This window comes from Durio zibethinus, chromosome 3 (assembly GCF_047325235.1).
Source record: "Durio zibethinus cultivar Kanyao isolate XHJ-2024 chromosome 3, ASM4732523v1, whole genome shotgun sequence".
In the NCBI taxonomy this organism is placed as follows: domain Eukaryota; kingdom Viridiplantae; phylum Streptophyta; class Magnoliopsida; order Malvales; family Malvaceae; genus Durio; species Durio zibethinus.
In genome coordinates this window covers 37,179,860-37,200,272 of record NC_143164.1, presented here as the reverse complement: position 1 = coordinate 37,200,272, position 20,413 = coordinate 37,179,860, and the positions used below count along the sequence as shown (strand labels likewise).

The 20,413-nt window shown below is 33.4% G+C and overlaps 2 protein-coding genes and 1 pseudogene across 8 annotated transcripts; all 3 read right to left on the bottom strand.

The window, feature by feature from the left end:
* Positions 1 to 8,821: 8,821 nt before the first annotated feature.
* Positions 8,822 to 12,463, bottom strand: LOC111283892 (serine/threonine protein phosphatase 2A 59 kDa regulatory subunit B' gamma isoform-like). Of its 2 annotated transcripts, XM_022872563.2 has the most exons (3): positions 11,430 to 12,447; positions 10,517 to 11,354; positions 8,822 to 9,581 (listed from the first exon to the last, which is right to left on the bottom strand). In XM_022872563.2, exons 1-3 carry the CDS (start codon positions 11,741 to 11,743, stop codon positions 9,192 to 9,194), a joined length of 1,542 nt encoding a protein of 513 aa, XP_022728298.2. In that variant the 5' UTR covers positions 11,744 to 12,447; the 3' UTR covers positions 8,822 to 9,191. The 2 variants fall into 2 exon arrangements, with proteins under 2 accessions (XP_022728298.2, XP_022728297.2); XM_022872562.2 differs by having other exon boundaries at positions 10,517 to 12,463.
* Positions 10,886 to 18,504, bottom strand: LOC111283894 (chromatin remodeling protein EBS-like). Of its 5 annotated transcripts, XM_089758790.1 has the most exons (8): positions 17,854 to 17,987; positions 17,099 to 17,310; positions 16,784 to 16,871; positions 16,225 to 16,567; positions 16,009 to 16,077; positions 14,695 to 14,833; positions 13,376 to 13,428; positions 12,782 to 13,060 (listed from the first exon to the last, which is right to left on the bottom strand). In XM_089758790.1, exons 3-7 carry the CDS (start codon positions 16,854 to 16,856, stop codon positions 13,402 to 13,404), a joined length of 651 nt encoding a protein of 216 aa, XP_089614916.1. In that variant the 5' UTR covers positions 16,857 to 16,871; positions 17,099 to 17,310; positions 17,854 to 17,987; the 3' UTR covers positions 12,782 to 13,060; positions 13,376 to 13,401. The 5 variants fall into 5 exon arrangements, with proteins under 5 accessions (XP_089614918.1, XP_089614920.1, XP_089614919.1 ...); XM_089758792.1 differs by lacking the exon at positions 12,782 to 13,060 and adding an exon at positions 10,886 to 11,019 and having other exon boundaries at positions 16,784 to 17,310; XM_089758791.1 differs by lacking the exons at positions 17,099 to 17,310; positions 17,854 to 17,987 and adding an exon at positions 18,366 to 18,504.
* LOC111283893 (plant UBX domain-containing protein 4-like) lies at positions 17,661 to 20,351 on the bottom strand (annotated as a pseudogene). The gene is made up of 4 exons (XR_016341093.1): positions 19,868 to 20,351; positions 19,485 to 19,776; positions 18,834 to 18,929; positions 17,661 to 18,741 (listed from the first exon to the last, which is right to left on the bottom strand). The product of XR_016341093.1 is annotated as a plant UBX domain-containing protein 4-like (transcript).
* Positions 20,352 to 20,413: the final 62 nt, after the last annotated feature.

Genomic DNA, 20,413 nt, shown 5'->3' with positions numbered 1-20,413 from the left:
GTAATTTTGGCGCTTATTCTATTCCCGTTTGAGTGGATTTTGTCGTCTTGTTACCAACCAATTGAAAATTCGGCAATCTCGGCATTCTGTCAAGTGTAATGTACGCCCTTATCATTAATATTATTTTAATAAAAATACGTTTTATTTAATTTTAATTATAAAATGTACTTAAAATATTTATTTAAAAATAATTTTTTAATATTAAAACATTACGTTACTTAAATGATTAATTGAACAAATCGAATTGAGCGTTAAGCAAGATTTTGGAAATTTTAATTAAACTTTACGTAATTTGATTTAATTTATAAACATCTTTAATAATCACAAATAAACAATTTTCCGGTCAAACAATGTATAATATTTATAAAATGCATATAATCTAATCACTTTGAAAGAATTTATATTAAAATCCAAATCTATATATTTTGTTATTTTTAAAGTTGTAAATTTAAAATAATTTAGTTGTTTATAAATTATTGTTCATCTCGAAATTTTTTTTTAATTTCATAAATAAAATTAAAATATTAACACAAGTTTTATTTTTTAAATATATGATAAAAATATGAATTATCTAATTAAGATTTAAAAAGTTCATTAATAATGAATTAAATATTTTTTTAAAAATAAAAATATAAAATTTTGGTAGCATCTTTCACGGGATTTGTCCCCACAAACAATTTCCTGGAAGGTCGCACTAATCAAAATATATAACTAAATAAGACATAATCTTTAAGTGCACGACGTAAATACCATAATTTGAAGTAGTTTTCCAAAAACAACTGCTCTAAGTTTGAAAGTATCTCAGCTTTGTCAAAGCAACGTCTAGCCCAAAAAGCAAGCAAGAAGAAAATCAACATCAAACTGTGCAACAGATTTCAACATGCTAAATACTAAAGAGAAAGATCATTCTCACGCCCTTGTAGTCGGTCAATTTTTCGTTGATATGGTCAATCTTTTGGTCGTCTGAACGGCATTACACGCAATTGCTACATCATTTTCACTTAAGGAAGTGGCTCGTTCTTCGTTGAAAAAAGCTAGCTTAGCATTGAACAACAATATTTCAAAAGCAATTGTTATGTAATTTTAAAGAAGTGATCAAAGAATTCAAGATTTAATTTAATTTATTAATATAATTATTTTTAAAAAATAATATTTAATAATAATTTTTTTATTTCTAAATTACGACATTTTATATAAAAAAAATTGATAAGAACTTTACACTTTTAAAAGTAAAAGAACCAAAAAAATTTTGAATTTGAAATTAATAATCCGCATAGCATCGTAATAAAAATAAAATAAAATTTTCTCTCATTAAAATTTTTTTTAATCATAATTATTATAATTTTTATTATGTTTAATCTTACAATCAATCTCCAAATAAAACTTAAGTAGTACGATTCGACAGAGAACTGACCGTGGCTCGGACGTCGATCAAGTTGAGTCCGACGCTTTTGACGGTGTTCATCATCCTTTCGCCTACCGAGGGCCATGCCTCAACCCTGCGGGCTGCAGCGTAACTCTTGGTGGGCTTCTATTTCCTTATGTTGGCTGCTCAAAACCGGGTCCATTATGGTCAGCGTTTGAATCAAGAGCATAATAATAAGAAAATAAATGAAATAATATATGAATTATTATCACACTCACGAGTTGGGCCTGATTTTAGTTGGGTTCATAGATTTTTAAAGTCGATCTTCATTATGTATAAATTATTATTTTATTAATATAAAATATTTTTTATTTAAATTTAAATGTAAAATTTATTTTAAAAAATATTAATATAAAATTATTTAATTATTTTTAATATTATTTTAAATAACATTAAAACCCTTCAAACTTAAATGAGCATATTAGATTCGATTTTAGATAAAGCTTTGACAATTACACTCGATTCATGAATAATTTTATCAAAATTCAAAATGAGATCAATTTCATTATAATAGATCAACAATTTTAAGGGATTGATGTTATTTAATTGAATAATCAAGAAAGAAGTTCACTTACCTTTTTCCCAATTATATTGGCTTAATATTCAACAAATTTATATTTAATTTCAAACTCCTCACTAGCCATATTAGTTACCCCCAATATCTTTGGTATTTGAAATTTAGTTAAATTGAATTACAAATGTTTCATTTAGATTTTGACGCGAAATTATATTGAAAATTTGTGCACCATAACTACTGTTATTTCACTTGTATTATTAATAAAATTTGATTTAAAAAAAAAAAAAAAACTACCCACGAGCCCATAATATTCATTTTTTAACTTGAGCATATTAAACTTATTTAAGGATCGAAGTATTCATTTAAACTCAAAAGTTCATCTAAATTTTAAGAGAATTCGGACAAAAGTTAAAATTCATTAAATAGGTTTGGGTGTAATTTTTTGATTCATTTAAATTTTAGGCTAAGGTTTGAACAAAAGAATTAAAGTTTGAGCTCGACTTGGCCCAGTTCGAATAAATTATTTGTAATTAGAATAATAGAATTATATAAATATATATATGTAAAATTTTATTTTTTGTATTCTATTTAAAAAAGTTTTATTATATAAATTAAGTTTAATATGTGAATTTAAAATTTATTTTTTCAATTTAAGTTGAGTTTGAAAAAAATCTTGAGACTTTAAATATCAAGTCAGATCTGATCTAAACAAATACATAAATTATTAATATCAAATATGATGTAAATCCAAACCTAACTCGTTTTGACCTATAAACATCTCTTTAAAAGCATTAATAAATGTTACAAAAGGTATTGCAAGTGAGATTGACCAAAACCCAAAAGTTGTAGTAATACTTACATATACATTTATCAACTTTCAAAAGTTATACACATTTATCAAAGGGACAAATATTAAATTTCTTCAACCTCTCACTCAAGTGATTTTGTAGACAAGCACCATATATAAAAGTGAAAGATGCCTTTCAGATCTAATGGACTTGATGCCACAACTAACGTTACTACGGAGGAATTAATTATTTGAATACTTTTCTTCCCATATCTCATCAACTTTGTTCCAACTCTCTCTTTCCTCAAAATCTCTCCCCCTTTTTTTAGTATAATTTTCTTCATTTCCTCCCTTGTGCATCCTTGATGGACCTTATTACGGTAGCTTGCCTTGTTCAAAAAGGCATACAATATGTATTTTTTGTCTGTCGGGGTTGTGATTGAGATTCAAATTCAAAAATTTTTAAAACCGACTCAAATCAATATCACTAAACTAACAGTTCATTATTGATAAAATAGCATAAAAAGGGTAACTCAGTACATAAAGCATTCTTGCTATGCACAAAGAAGCACTCCGCTTTACATAGGATTTGAAAAAAGATATATTGTACGTAGTCTTTCCTTGTATTTTTTTGCAAGAAACTATTTCCACGACTTGAATTTATTATCATTAGATCACAATGATCAGTGGAGGGAAAATAGGGATTATTAATGTACATATCTAGTTACTTTTGATGATCATAGCATGATTGAAACCTCTTTTATTTTTGTATTTAGTAGAATTTTGAGAGTATATATGGTTTAAATTTATGTCAAATTAATTCGTTCCATGTTGGTTCATTAGTTTAATTTTTGTTCGTGAGCTTAAATAAGGCACCAATGATATTGTAAATTTTGGTTCAAATTAATGCTTTACTTTAGTTTCTTCTTTAATAAATAATTAAGTTGGTATATGAAGAATAATACATATTACTTTAATAATTGAAGTCATTAAAGATTAAATTCTGATTATTAAAATTAAAATTTTAAAATTTTATGAACAAATTATAGGACGGTTGACGAAAACCACATTATTTTGAAACTAAGACTTATGTTTATTACTAAATTATGTTGTATGCACATTAATTAAATCACTTTTATCTTTTTTTTCATATCTTGTTGTCAATAATTTCAATCTGTCGGATTACAATTCTACAGGTAATTATGTCAAAAGACTTTTAGTAATGAATGATTATGAAGATCATTAAAGGCAAAAAGAAAATTAAAATCATAATCATTATAATAATAATAATTATTATTATATGCTAATGAAATCAACCAGAAAGTTGTTGAAGTAGTAATAGTAGTGAGCCAATATCCCTGAAATTCAAGGTTTCATTTGATGCCATTTGGGACTTGAATTTGAGTGAATATTCGACAAGACAGCTGCACCAACCTAGTTGTTTGATCATCAACCACCCGTAGATTAATGAGAGATTAAAGAATAGCTGGTTCATGCATACTGAAAATGCATAGATTTAATTACATTACCATAAACAGCAAAATATAGTAAACATTTCAAGAAATTTTGGAAAAAAAAACAATTCAAAATAATCGAACGACATGATAACGTCATGAAAATAACGTATCATCGATCATTCAAATGAAATATAAGACGTGTTTGATGATATCTACAGTGCAGAGGAAAAAAATTTTTCACTCACCAATACTCATCATCAAATTCACATTATTTACTATTTTTGCTATTGTTTTGTATCCCTCACTCACAAATTACTGATTATTTCTCGAACGACATAGCATGATCTTAAAAGAAAACTGAGCAATATGCATCACATTTTCCCCTATTGATTCCTAGAGTCGGTGAGCCATGATTTGCCCTATGAACACACATGCAGCACTCAAACTGAATATCTCAATTAATGCGGGCTGACGACGAAAGAATCTTGTATGAATTGATTTGTTGAGATTACAAGCCTAATTACCTCAAAGTTTTTGTCATACAAGCTTTGAAATATGGCAACCTCGACCTTTGTTATTTTACTTATTTTAGCTAGGTTTCCATGACTTCTCCCGTGCAATGATAAAAACTAGTTTTACACCAACACAACCTTTTATAATTCTACATCCTTTTTGGTCGATGCAAAATAGGGTTATTAAATGTTCATTTTCTTTTAGTGTAATTATTATTATTTGTTTCTTGTTAAGAATCGAAATTCAACTTTTCGTTAAATATTCATTTTCTTGTAGTGTAATTATTATTATTGGCTTCCTTTTAAGAATCGAAATTCAACTTTTTTCTTCTTTAATTTCTGAATAGAGAAAAGAGTTATAGTTGTTTATATGTTTAATGTAGTTGCACCTCTAGTTAAGCTTCAATTACCACCGGTTAAATTCAAATATCAATTTCAATGAGATTCATTTAATATAATTTTTTTATTAATTTTTTTTAATTGTAATTATAATAATTTTTTTAATTACAATTACTATAATTTTTATTATAATTTTTAATTTTATTAAAATTAATCTCATCGTTAATTCAAATAAACCCTAAATCAATTTGCAAACGGCTTATGAAGATGAAAATTGGAATACTAGTAGAGAGGCAAAGTCATCATAGATGCATCATAGTCATGACATATATAAAGTTAAAAAAGAGAATAGCTGAATGAAAATTTGGAAACTTTTGTTACCCCTTGTCTCCCTACAATTCAGAGGATTTTTTTTTTTTTACAATATTCAACATTGCATCATTTAGGACACGAAAATTCCTCAACTTTGCCGTAAAAGAACCACTGTTAATATCAAATAATATGGTTTGGTTTTTCAATTGGTTTGGCAGCCGAAATTTGTTCAATGTGTATGTTCCACATGTCGTTTTTAAGATCGAAACTCCAACATTCATAGCCGACCTTTCCCGATCGTGTCTATACTGGTTTGTGGTCTGCATTTGATTAACGTGTTAATGCAATCACGCAAGACATTTGATTAATCGAGTGCGTCAGAATTTTGACTTTTTATGACCCAAATGCCCTTTGTCATGCAAGGTATACATATATATGGATACTCTTGTTGTGGTAAATTCAGTATGAAAAGTGGGTAGGCATTTTGGTCTTTCCGAATAATATTTCAAAGTCACAGCAAAAGTTTCCCCCTTCACCGCCAAATTTTCACATACAAGTTTCTGTATGTTGGATGCCGACTTTCACCACCAGACCCAACAGTCATTATAAAGGCCAGTGATCTCATGTTTGACCCTTAAAATCTTCTTTTGTCACCATTTGATCTTTGATCCAACGTTGGCAAGGCTATGACCCACCACTATACATCACCAATGTAAGTAAGATCCTGTGGCAAATGGGGGCAAGTACAGGACATAAAACTTCAAGAACAAATGCCTGCCCATATATATAATAACAAGCTGGTTTCGATATGACTGCCTTTCCATATCTCTCTCAAAGAAAAGATGAATCGTTTTCAGCTTTGCTCCCTTGTTGTTATTCTCCTTCTCTTGACTCCCAGGATTCAAGCAATTCGGAGGAACGTCCTTGCATCTGACTCTTCAGCCGAAGGTACCAGACCACCTGGCAAACAGGTTTTTCATCCAGGGTCAAGTAGTTCAAAATTTACAGGCCAAGCCAGGCAATTTGAGGAGAAAAGAAGGGTTCCAACAGGATCAAACCCATTACACAACAAGCGATGATAGTCAAGACCAGCTACAAAGAATTCAAAGTTCAGATAATATCTCTTTCTCTCTTTATTTATTTTTTTTCCTACTACTTTCTTTTCCTGTTGCATAGGCTTTGCAGTTGCAGAATCTTTTCTCTTATGCTATAAGCAAATTTTTGGATGATTTCTGTGACGATATCACAAATTATATACCTAGAATTAGTTGTGTAGAGACTAGAGATATTGTACAGGAGGTAAAGATGAATGTTTTTTAAGCATCAACTCTTTCATGTTTTAGGCATTATTTTATATTTATTTGTTTCCAGGCTTTGTATCCCACACAGAAATGGGTCAATAACTATGGTATGTTAAGATTTACAGATGTTTTTATATAAATTAATATTTCATTTTCTTAGCATCTTTATTGCAGAACTTTGCTTTATTAGTGTTCTGAGAAAGGAAAATGAGATGCATATAATCATATATGTGAAAGTAGTTTCACCAGAGTTTAATTGGACTGAGGAGTATGCTTGTTGCCTTTCCTTTGCTGCCTAAAATCTTAATGACAAGGAAGAAAAGAACAGAAATTCCAATGAATTTAGTTGGAAGGGTTCACTTGTTTGAAGCCAAATAATTTGTTCACCCAATTCTTTTCATGGGTTTTCTAGGAAACTGCACGAAGATGGAATATTGCAGCTTTCTGAACCCTTCATCATCACCATCATCATCATCATCATCATCATCATCATCATCTTTTCTTTGCACTGAATGCAATTCTGATTTGCAATTCAAATCTACTACACAAAGCCCAAGATTTTAATAGATTATTGCAACAGGCAAAAACTCATAAATAGGAGTACCATTTTAAACGACACGCTCTTGTTTTCCTAGTCTGAAGGTTATGTTGAGTTGAGTGATATAGATGGACTGTGTTAACTAGTCCACTCACCTTCCTGACTCACAGACAAGGTTTTAATGGCAGTTTAATTCCCATTATTTCATACAACAACCATGCAATTAAGGTTGGAAAACATCTCTGTACAGAACGGAATATTTTCAAAGCCATTGGGTCACATCCACACACTATACACAATCAGCTTCTGGCTGCTTCCACCTTTCAGATTTACAGCTTGCCCTGCACCTTATTATTGCTTTTAGTTTTTTTCTTTTCCTCGGTGTACCGAACCGCAGCTTATTATTATTGTACCGGGAATAATTTTTTTCTTTCTTTTACCCTTATTTTACCAAAGAATTAATGCACTATCTAGGCTTAATTTGATTCTCTTGAACATCAAACTATACCATCCACAATTAACTATCTCCTCAAACGTGAAACGACTTAGTAAATACTAAAAGGCAAATCCCGGTGCATAAAGCTCCTGGGTTTTGCAAAAGTTACGCAATCTTCTCTCTGTATTTTTGCAGAGAGGTTTATTTTCAAGATTCGAACATGTGATCTTTCAATCGCAAAGGAACTACCTTACCAATTCTCCAAGGCCGGTCCTCGACTTGGTAAGACTAAACAATAAAACTTTTGACAACAGTGATTTATCAAACAAATTAAACACGGTCCAATTACTTAAATAGTGACCTAAAAGTGGGAAAAATGAAAGGAGGGAAGTCCATACATGTATGGTGCAGTTGAGAGCAGGGGAAAACTGAGGTGTAGATGGTGAAGGTGGCTATGGTCCACAGTGTGTAAGTGAAAATGTAGACATCCCACCGCCCCTTATTTATGCGTACGCAAATTATTACAAAGTTGAAACAAAAAATCTCTCCCCCAATTACCAATGTTAGAAAATATTGTAAATTAGAAATTCATCCATCACTCATGCCACGTGGGAACCGAATACGGGTGAATTATCAAGGCTCGCAATGGGTTACTTACTTTTAATTTGTAATTGCATAATAATTTTGATAATATCCCTTTGAGGCCATAACATTGAATAGTATGAATTATTGCATAATTGCACAATAATTATCCCTTTGAGACGACTCTGCCTATTGAACTCAGATCACGTCCGTCGTAGTTTTTCTTGTATCAAGAGATATCATTGGAAAACCATGCAGCAAATAAACAGTTAGGCCAATTGTCCAGAAATAAATAAGATTAATGTTACACCTAACAAATAAATTTTTAAATATTTTATTAATTAATATATTTATAATTTAAATATCACGTTAATTTTTAAAAAAACTTAAATATCATAATCAATATCTGTTGATCCGAATAATAAAAAATTTGATTTTGACTCTACTTGTTGATCCGAATAATAAAAAATTTAATTTTGACTCGACTCTAAATTAATCAAAACTCAAAGTGATTATCAAGGTCTCAAACCAAATTAAAAAAAAAACTTAAATATCTTAAGCCATTCAGGATATTATACGAAATAGATATGGGGGCTGGAGTGTGCACAGCTTAGTGAAACAGGCGGGAAAAAAATCTGCTTGCATCATTACAAAAAATAATACAATAATAAATAATGTCCGATAGTAAATCCAACCAACTGCCTATATAAACTACATTCGTTATGATACACACACATGGACCTCTATCATGGAAGAGGAAGGACGAGGGAGCATGAAAGAAAATTGAATTAGCCCAGAACCAAAAAAGAAGCAAACCTTAATATCCACAGAACCCACCTTCACTAGTCATTGAGGTAAGGTCTCGCTGTTAAAAACCTGAGTGAGAACAACCGGTTCCCATGGTGTACCGTTGGAGTTACACCCTGGATCATTTCACTACGATGGATGTATATGATTTCTAACAAATTGCATTCATTCCATCTCTCAACTGCCTGCTGTTGCCTTTGGACTTGTGCTGGAGGCAATGGCAGTGGAAGAGACAAATCTTGAAACCAGTACAGCCTTGTTGCTTACAGCAGTAGATGCAGCAACATCTTCCAACTGCTTCCAGGTTAGTTCACGCTTCTCCTGAATCTCTTTTTCCTTCATTTCATTTTCTTTGAATCTGACCAAACACTCATCAAAGAGTGATTGATCAGCATCCGAGAATATCTTCCTGACATTCAGTGTAAGACTCTGAACTGCCTGGTTCCAATGACCACTTGTATTTCTCTCCAGTGATGGGAAGATTATAGGGAGTATTAATTTGCGGTTCTGGATGATCAAATTTCTTATGTGATCATTGTTCCACAAAAACAAAGCACGTTCAGCTACCTGCCAAAATACCATGTTGTAACAAGTTAAAATATAGAGACTGCTCAGCATGAATCTCACAACAGCAACAATATGAGTACAAAAATCTACCCAGGATCAAATCAGATACCAGGCAACAATAATGACTAGAGCATGAAATTTCCACCACAGATAACTCTTACCCTTTCGTTCACTTTATGCCCAACATCAAAGGAACTACTTAACACAACAGGTTTAGCCATTACTCTAAAATTTCTTGCTAATCTGTCCTGTAGGGGTACTTAAATTGAATCAGTGATCCATTTTTAGGTTTTGCAACAATAAAACCAGAATTATGTACCCAAATCCACCAGCAAAGAACTTTTGTCTTCAAGCGAGATGCCTTATTCAATAAGAGTTCAAAAGTTCTTTTATTGCTTTGGGATGAGAAGCCTTTTAAATGTGTTTAATTAATCTAAGGCTATAAGAACAGGATCGACCTTTTGGAACAAAGAACATGCAACTCACTAGCAGAATTAAATTGCTATCTCCTTCCACAGCAAAATCGCTATCATTCTCTTGACTCTAAATATGATTAACTACTGGCTGAAAACATATCTGGAATTCTAATCTCAAGTATAAACAGGAAGGTCGTACTATTTATTCATAGCCTACATGACATTGATATCTTTTGGTGTAAAATACAAATCATCCCCTGAAATAAAATTTATTAGTCAACTCTTTGGCCAAAAAAAAGTAGTTGCCAACTTAAGCCCCAAATGTAAAACTATGACAAAGTCCACCCCAAACAACAACATATACTCCCTATATGATTCGATTGATAGAGACCATCAAAATTAAATTTCTCACAGAAGGTGTAAGCATTGAGCAGAAAAAAAAAAAACAGCCATCAGAAGAAGGCAAGAAGCTTATAAAAAAAATCAGTGAAAGGAAAGATAAGGAAAATCTAGGAGTACCTGAAAATGTGAGCTGCTGAGGCAGCGGCCAATCTGTCGGGAAAGAGGAACCATGCAGCGTTGGAATTCTGCTGCTTGAGTAGCTTCTAGAACTTCTTCCAACTCGCCAAGGAACATTACCTCCTTTGAACTATTAGTTAAAGGCCAATATTTTAGAAGGCCTCGAATGACAGTATCAGCCAGCTTGAAGTCCTTCTCAACAAACTGAGTAATGCAATATGAAAGTGGCTGATGGTACATTGATGCACACTTGGGCTTGTGAAGAGGAATCAAAGCTCGGACCAAGAAGAGTTTGTGCTCTTCCTTCAAAGGCAAAGCAAACCCATTTATTATACTCCCCAAGATTTCAAGCAACTCAGCAATACCATTGTGTTTCTCTGTCTCAAAAATAAACCTATAGAAGATATTGTTGATGGCTTTTCTAATAAATGGCCGATGCACCATGAACTTCCCATAAATTCGATGTAGAATTGTCTTTAGATACTCCCTCTCTCTTTGGTCATCTGAATCAAACAAATCCAACAATTTCAACACGAATGAGTGGTCGATATATCTTTTAGCAAGTTTAGCATCAGTCTCCGGTGAGGCCACAAATCTAAGCAAAAGTTCATATACTATCTGAAGATGAGGCCAAGCAGGATCCATGGCCGGTTCCTCCTCATCCAAATCATACATTTCTAGAAGCTTATTGTCATGATTCAGTGATGGAAAGGTTCGAAACAGATTAGCAGCCACCATCCTAGTAATCTCTTGCATTGCAACCTCATTGAACTTCGATATAACTGATGAAATATAATCAACAAGCTCCAACAAAGTCTGCCTCTTTATGTCCTTTTCCCTAAGGTTCTTAGATGGATCAGTAAAATCAAAAACCACACAACACATATTCAACTTCTTAAGAAAAAGACTTTGCCTTTCCGAGCTAGGAACATCCTGGAAACTAGGCAAAGCCTCATAAACTGCTGGAGCTGACACAGGACCGGCTTGGCTTGCAAGAGGGGCTGTTTTCTTCCCTTCATTGGATTTGTTCAAACTGGATGAATGTGAATTAAGAGTCCCATTGCTCAAACGAGAACCCGAGGACTTGGAAGAAGCCGAACCGGGTTTTGAGTTGTTTAAAGAATTGGGGTTCAAAGAGGAATTAATATTGACTCCATCACCATTTGAATCATTTTGGGATGATTTCGATGGTTTTCGAGGTAGCTTTCCTAATATCTGCTTGATCATATCTACAAAAAAAAAAAAAAAAAAACCCTAGCCCCAACCCAACCCTAACCCTAGCCCTAACCCAAATCCACAGAAATCAAAGATTCCAACTTAAAAGAGCTCAAATTATAGACATTTTTAATACATAATTTAAAAATTCACGAAATGGAAAGTGGAGATTTGCATATAAAAAGGAAACATTTAAATATATATATATAAACGCTATTCAGAATCTATTGCCTTCAAATTCAAATTTATGATTTTCAAGATGAAATAAAATATAAAGGTTACCGAAACGAAGGAATATAAAAAGATGAAGTTTTTCTCACCTTACAATTGACGAAATAAACTGAAGAAATCCACAAAAAACGAGAGAAAACAAGATAAAAGAAAAAGGAAAGGAAAACACGAGAAAATCAAAGCCCACGAAAACGATCTCTGATCAGATAAACCCTGAAAATCGAATCAAGAGAGAGGGAGAGAAAGGGAAATAAAACGTAAAAACAAATTTAAAAAAAGAAAAAAAATTAGAAAGTAATTAGTAATAAAAAAACAAAATTATATATATAAAAGAAAAAAAAAAAAAGAGAATAGAATTATGATCTTTCCGTCTCTCTCTTAAATGGGATTTCAATTTTCAGGATGAAGAGGAAAATACAAGCGGAAAATATCAAGTGGCAATCGAGGGTGGGGCAGAAAAAATAGAAAACTCAAAGCGGAGCCATCGAAACAATAAAATAAAATGTGACTTTACAATAATGACCCTGATTTTTATTTTTTGCTTGGCAAGAGTCGTGAATTGTGACGCGACCTTTTTTTTTTCCTGCCCCAATATCTAAATATAATTATTCTTATATTTATCTAACATAAAATATTAAAATTTATATATTTATATCGTATTTTACATTAAAATTATATATCATAAATTATATTATTACAAAATTATATAATATATATTTTTATTTTATCACATTTATATATAATTATTATTAAAATTTTAAACTATTTATATATAATATACATATAATATTATAATATCATATTATATTCTTAATTTGATTTTCAGCGATTGGCATATTTTCCCTCCTCTGCTTCATTTTTTGAACAAAGTCAAAGATTTTTTTTTATTTATTGATTAAATTTCTTACATTTTTATTGCATATTATTAATGTTTTGCAATCACTGCACCGATGGAATTTTGCATCCGGTGAATTTCTCACAAGAGTTAAATTCACCAAAAAAAAAGAAAAAAAGAGTTCTCGAAATATCAAAGTTCCATTCATCGTGATCTTTAAATCTAGTTTCAGCTGCTAGCCTATCAGAGACTGCCACGGTATTCTGGAAGAAGATGCCATGATGAGGTAAGCATTTTCAAGCTCTAAAACGTGATTTAAAATGAATGGAACATTCAAATTAGAGGCTGTGACATAACAAAAGAACCCAAGGTGTCCCAATTTTTAGGTTTACGCCATTGTTATGGTTTGCAGCTTTTATATTCAGATGACATTTTGCAGAGTCCAACCACACATACAAACATCAGAACAAGGTATATTATGAAAGAAGCCTCTTTGGTTTGTGCAAGCACAGTATCTTCTCTGCACTGTACAGCTACACAAGAATAACAATAATGGAGCTAATGCAAGAAATCAGTACCTCCTCGTTCTGAGTTGCGGTATCGGTTATCTTTTCCTACGTTTGGATTCCACCTAAGCCAAAAGATTTGAAGTATAAGATCAAATACATGGCCATATCTCATTGTTAATAAAGCATCAAATGCAGTATTAAATTTAGACTTACAACAGAATTGTATTATCATCATATCCCACTTCCCTACTGGACACCAAAGTATCAAAGTAATTCATCTCGTGTTCAAAATCGAACTCCAAATGCTAATGCTATTCTTATTCATCACCATCATTCTATATGGAAAACCATATTAATGATATAGTTAATTTAAAGTCCGTAAATAACTTGCACAGGCAACACAAAAATAGCATGGAATCTGTTTAGATCCATAGCATGCCTGCCGGCAAGTCCGATTATTGACACCATCAACATTGCTAGGCTAATCAAATGCAGTATTAAATTTAGACTTACAACAGAATTGTATTATCATCATATCCCACTTCCCTACTGGACACCAAAGTATCAAAGTAATTCATCTCGTGTTCAAAATCGAACTCCAAATGCTAATGCTATTCTTATTCATCACCATCATTCTATATGGAAAACCATATTAATGATATAGTTAATTTAAAGTCCGTAAATGACTTGTACAGGCAACACAAAAATAGCATGGAATCTGTTTAGATCCATAGCATGCCTGCCGGCAAGTCCGATTATTGACACCATCAACATTGCTAGGCTAATACATAGATATAATATAAATTTCATCATTTGGCATATCCCAACAAATTATGTCCTAATTTTTGAAGATGAGGTATCCCCCGGGTATGCATCATGCATCCTTATCTAAGATTCATAGCTGAAAAAAATTGCTAGATTAGTCTGCCAATATTCCATTCTTTGACATCTGTCCTTGATCAATTAAGTAAGCTTATTCTAATCCAGTGGATAGGAGGAAAAAACAGGAGAGGTGACAGTGGGAAAGGCGGAACACCAGTTTAGGGAAGAAATGCTACTTTTGATCGGAACATTAGGAGAAGGCATTATGAATCTATTCTCATAATTTTAAAAAATCCCAAGACTCTTATCTAGGAAGGGAAAAGGAAAGGTGTGGCAACAATTCACAAGAGGAAAGTGCAAACCGGATATGATTAGTTACAGTTGGTTTCGTAGGAGAAAAACCTGGAACTAAAAGCTGCATTTAAAGAGCATCATCAAAAGATAATGACAGCTGGTCTAACACAAAGTATAAATAAATCCTCCAATATGTAAGTGAATTAACAGAAGCACAAGAAAAAAGACATTTTTTGCACATGCACTCACACTGTGAACATAAATGTTCTAACCTTTGCCTCAAGAGATGGTGATACTGGGATCGCATTCAAAGATCTTTTGGCATCATCCTCTGAAGAACAATCAGAACATATAAACTGATCCAATCTATTCGCTTCTTCAATGGTCATACCCATGCAGGAGGGATGAAACCTGAAAGAAACTAGTGTTCAATCAGGAAAATATGATGATTGGTATTCTTATTAATTTGTATACTTGCAAATCACATTCCAATTTAATGAAGAAGAACCACTTTATGCAGAGATATTACTGTATATTTAGATACAGGACAATGGAAAATTGGAAATCATCTGCATTGAACAGAGGAAACAATATTAAACATACTAGCGGACCTAAATAGCATGTCCCCAGACCAAAAATATTTTTCATTTCTAGCAAGAGTATTCCAAAATTAGTTGAGGTTACAGGATAGAAGAGGCAAATAACTCATGGCAATGAATCTTTTCACCCGATCAATAAATATCATTAAAACAACTTAGAGCAATCCCACCATCTTTCCTTCTATAAATCACCTGAATTTTCTAAACTCCACCATTGCAAGATATTAACAGCAACGTAATTCTTTCCTTGTCACACTTTTGCCATAAATTTTCAACCAACAAAACTCTTACTTGATTCAGCAGCCATAAACTTGAATCTAACTCTAAACCATAAAATTGATACAATGCCTTAAATTAATTACCTTCAGCCCTTGCAAAACAACGGTTTTATAGGGAGTAGATTTTCATTGATAAAATACCAAATAAAATAGGACCCAAGTAAGTCATTATTGGAAGGTAATTTTGGAATAATAAAGAAACTATTTACACGATCATCATTAAGTGAATGTAACCACCTGCTGTTAAATTAAGAAAACTTCAATTATAAGGCAATTCATTCATCGTTGTATGTTACATCAAAGCTGTAACATGGAATTAAAAGCATTTGCCATGGAACCAAAAAATATATGCAGATATCCTTTTGCTTCAAGAGCTATCAATTATTCAAAAATAGTACTAAAAAAACCAAAACTTTTTAATGATAACAACCTAATAGGATTACCATATTATATATATAAGCACAAGTAGCCAAGTTAAACAACATAGAGAGACCTAAAATTAAACGTGAAACGCATCATAGTCATAAATACATAACCATTAACCTTGAGCGAAATTAAATAAAACATTAATTTAAACTTTCTCAGATCACAGATCATTACAAGACCACGAAAAATGAATGAATTCAATTTACAGTTCTACAAACACAACAAAAGGAAAGTTTACAGTCCAATTTAATTACACGATGGAAAATATGGAAAACAAGTTTACCAATCCTTGCATCCCTCGCATTGCACCATGAGGTCATCCGGGTTATATGGCATCTCACACTTGCAATACCTTCAAAACAGAACCCCACAAGGGAAAGAAAACACATTAATCAATAACCAATTACTAAACATACTAAAACAGAAAAAAAAAAAAAAAAAAAAAAAAAAAAACACTGAAAAAAAGCTACCCAAAAACACAAGATAAATGGAAACTCACACTGCCACCCGGTCCGGAGTGAAGCCACCAGTGGCAGCCTTATATTCGAATCTACAAAAGTAATCTTTAGCCCCAACATTTTCAAGCTTAGTATAGTTTTTGAAAGTGTGAACTATACACTTTCCTTCAATGGTGTGGGCACTTTGCATATCATAATGGTCTGATAAAAAGAGCTCCTTGGCTCCATGGAACTGCCTTCTCCCTCCAATAGACTCCTCCAGCCGATAGTACCATCGAACTTGAACCTTCACGTTGTTCCGATGATCGGCCTCGATCTTCTCTACGCGTGCCACGTATGGTGGCTTATCTGAGTCCGATGGTCTCATCAGCACGCAATCACCAGCTGAGAAACAAACCAAAGCAAAAAACCAAGTAAAAACTTTTCCACAGCCAAAAATATTTCTCGGTTTTAAATTTTAAGACCTAAAACGTTTAAAAAAAAAAGAAGAAGAAAAAAGCAGAGAAAAGATTTAAAAAAAAAAAAGGATTTTTGGGTTTTTTTTTTTTTTTTTCAAATGAAACAAGGAAAACTTTGAGATGGGTTTAGGGAGAAACATACGTCGAACAACTTTGTTGGTGCCTTTGATAGTGTAGGAATCAAGGTCCTTTTTGCCAGGTTTCGTCTTGGCCATGAAACTGAGGGTCCTCTATGAAAGAAATGTGAATAAAAATGTGAAAAAGATGGGATTTTTAAGCGTTAAAGCTTTTTTATATGATGCAGAGAAGAAGGAGAATCGTTGTGGGGAGGGAGCTTAAGGTTTAAGGAAATGAGGGAGGGGAGGGGCTAGACGAAGAAAACCTAGGTACTGGGAGAGAAAGGAGTGTGTTGAAACAGAAGAGACAGAGGAGAGACAAAAGGAGAGAAGCGAGTAACCGTGGTTGTTGCCCGTTGGGATGTGATGTAAGAGAGAGGACAAACAGGGTGGAAGACACGTCAGCACCACGATGATCTAGTCATGCATGTATTTGTGATTGTGAGCGTTCTGTTCTCCCTGCGCCACTCCTCGCTTGCTCTTCACAGTTCTATTTGTGAATTTAATATTACGAACTTCATAGATCATTCTTGTCCAGTACTTGATTGTGATTCTTCGAAAATAATAATAGTACAAACGCAGAGATTAATATTAAAATTTTAATTTAAATAATCAAAATTTAATTTTTGATTACCTTAAAATATATATAAATTAACAGCACTAACAGTTGTTTTTACATTCATTGATGAAGGTACAGTAATCTCATTAAGCAAAGGAATTGAATTAGCCACAAGCTATGATCAAGCCATCAACATTCAGCATATGGGAATTTCTTTCTCTTTAGAATCGTTCTGTGAACATGAACTTCCAAATGCTACGACGCCATTACCAAAGCAACTATTCTAGTAGTAGCCGTGTGTTTAGCATGAATGATATGTGCGTAGTTTCTTGTAGTCGTCTTCTGAACTATGTATATAATATAAACATGTAATCTGTCCATGAATATACAAAGCTTAGCTCATATGATTTATCTCATAAAGCCTATTGTTATACAAAATAACTACATTACATAATACATGTACATATATAAGCTGAATCGGAAATTCAAACAGAGAAATGAGCTCTGTTTGCGTAGAACAAAGGATATGAAGCCCACCTTTTGGTTACTTCCACAATTTGCTCCAAGCAATTCTTGTCAAACCACCAACTCGAATTTTGTCATAAAAGACCTATACTGCCTCCATGAAATGTACTCTTTTGCCAAAAGATATAAATAGTATTTGGCATTTGCCAAAAAGGAGCCAATACGATTATCCCCTTATTAAAAAGAATTCAAAGAGTATAAAAAGTACATATACTTACCAATCTCTTCAGCAGTTAATCAAATAAATTTAAAGGCTTTTTTTTTTTTTCAAGTTTGAGAAAGTAATAGGTTTTACAAAATATGAGGCTGCTGAAAGTGCTCTTTCATGTAACCTCTCAATTTTATTTTATTTTTGTTATTTATCCAATAAATACAACATATTGACTAATCAAAAGCAAGCTTTCTTGTCTATCAAATGAATACCATCAGTTTTGAGAAATAGAGATGTGTTCAATGTGCATGATGCATCATGGAGTCAATGAGTCAAAGACAAAAAGAAAAAAAAGAAAGTGGGGAAGAAAAACCTTAGCTAGTATTTCTGGATAACAACTGAACTAGCAATGCCAGCCTGCTCCACTGTCAGGTCCAGATTAGTCAATTGTTTAGGAGGGAACCCCATTGTCAGCAATTGATAGTTTCTTGCTCCGGCCGGTCGTGATGAATCAATGAAGCCATGAATATCTCTGATGGTATATTGTAGTTGAACTGTGAAACCAAGCGCGTACCATCTGCTAACCTCAACAGAATAGAGGTTGCTGGCAATGATGAATCCAGAACCAGGGCCATAGATGGTACCGGTGCAGTAGTCATACTATCAACAGCAGCAGTCTGCTCAGAAGCTGGAGCACTTCCTAGAGTTCTTCCAACACCCTGAAAAGCAGTAGGGCGCTTCTTTGGTTCCTGAATGAAAACAAGGGCACAAAGGAAATGTAAACACAGAAGCAGGCAACGGAACAAAAGAAAACTTATAAGAGAAGATATACAGGACGCACAGAGTAGTTTTCATCCTGCCCAATGAGGTGAAGATCCACTTTTGTTCTCGGATCAGCTGGTTCAAGCTCTTTCGGACATCAAGATCCCACCACACTCTAAATTCAGATGCGATTAAGAATAACCACACAGCACTAACAGAAATACATACACACATACATAACATTTTTTAATCAAACTTCATCAAGAAAGTCAAAGATTGTTGAATATGTAATCACCCGATTTTACCTAAGAACAAAACTTCCATTACTAAAGATGCTGAGCCAAAACATCTTAAAAAACATTCTCCTAATGCCTAACTCTCATAATTCATCAAACACGTAAATAGATTATACAAATACCAAACATCACAAGCCACAACTATTTTTTATAGAGAAAGTTGATAACTAGACTAATTATAAACCTGACAATTCGTTTATTTATGTCATGTAAATTACTGATAATTTATATATTAATATCGTATTTTATACGAAGATTACGTGTTAATTCGTGTCAATACAACAGCACAACATATATTTTTTTTGTTTTATTAATCCCATATATGAATTTTGCTAAAATTTTAAACCATGTTATCTTCGTCTCCCTTTTTCGTATCATTTTCGTATTGTCTAACCTTGTGGTGTTATAGACTGCCAAGTCTAACTAATTATTACCTCCAAGAAGGAAGCATTGGCAGGATCATCCAAGTGATGCAACAGCCCATCATCAATGGTAAACCCATTCCTCGAAAAAGTAATATTGTGAGTAACAACTTCAGGTGGTGGCGGAGGTGCAGGTGCCAAGGTTTCTCCAGAGAGTAATCTCGCTGTTCCGGTGAAGCTTCTCGTGCCCGAAGACGATGGTCGGAAGTGATCATCACATCCTTCCACAACTCCCGCTCGTCTCGCTTGACTAAAAATCAAATACACATCGTTATGCTTAGAAGGATCTCGAACAACCATCCCACTGCTCACCCAAATAAACAATTACGAACAAATTTTTGCCTAATTTCCAAAATTAAGGGCAAAAGTAAAATTAAAAAAAGTTGAAATTCAACCTTTTTTCACCGCCAGTATAATAGTCCTGGGCTTCATCGGAATCACTGTTGGACCCACCAGGAAGATTCCGGTTCAGATCAGCGAGGGTCCGAACGCCACGATCATTGTTCCGACCGGACGGTTTCTCATCAGCGTTGCGGCGCCGCAGAGGAAGAGAGGGGCGGGGAGGGGAAGGGGAGCGGAAGCGAGAAGGCCATTGTGAGGGACAACAATCGGAGAAATCAGACGGGGAGTTATTGAGGTCGCGGGAAGGGGGAGGTTCAATCGGGTACCGTTGGTCTGCAGCGAAGGAATCGTTGTCGAGGAAAGTCGAAACGGCGGGGTCGAGGTCCCACTGGTGAGATTCTAACAAAAAGCGGGCTTCTTCTTCGGAAGAAGAAGTGATTTCGATAAAGGAGTTGATTAAAGGTGCGTTTGATTGGTGGTTGGGCTGTTGGGATTTCCTTGCTGCTGCGTTTCGGGCCCCATTGTCGAGTGCAGCCGCGGAGCAGAGAGTTGAAACTCTTCTTTAAGTTCTCGTTTGCGTCATTCGTTTAAACTTGGGA

What these genes read in the sequence shown, in the direction of transcription:
- LOC111283894 (XM_089758791.1), bottom strand. Translation starts at nt 16,856, where the DNA reads ATGGCCAAGACGAAACCTGGCAAAAAGGACCTTGATTCCTACACTATC. An exon ending in CACCAACAAAGTTGTTCGAC is followed by an intron (nt 16,568 to 16,783) that starts GTATGTTTCTCC and finishes TTTGTTTCTCAG; the next exon opens with CTGGTGATTGCGTGCTGATG. An exon ending in CACCATCTCTTGAGGCAAAG is followed by an intron (nt 13,429 to 14,694) that starts GTTAGAACATTT and finishes CTTTTGGCTTAG; the next exon opens with GTGGAATCCAAACGTAGGAA.
- LOC111283892 (XM_022872562.2), bottom strand. Translation starts at nt 11,743, where the DNA reads ATGATCAAGCAGATATTAGGAAAGCTACCTCGAAAACCATCGAAATCA. An exon ending in TCAGCAGCTCACATTTTCAG is followed by an intron (nt 9,582 to 10,516) that starts GTACTCCTAGAT and finishes GTATTTTGGCAG; the next exon opens with GTAGCTGAACGTGCTTTGTT.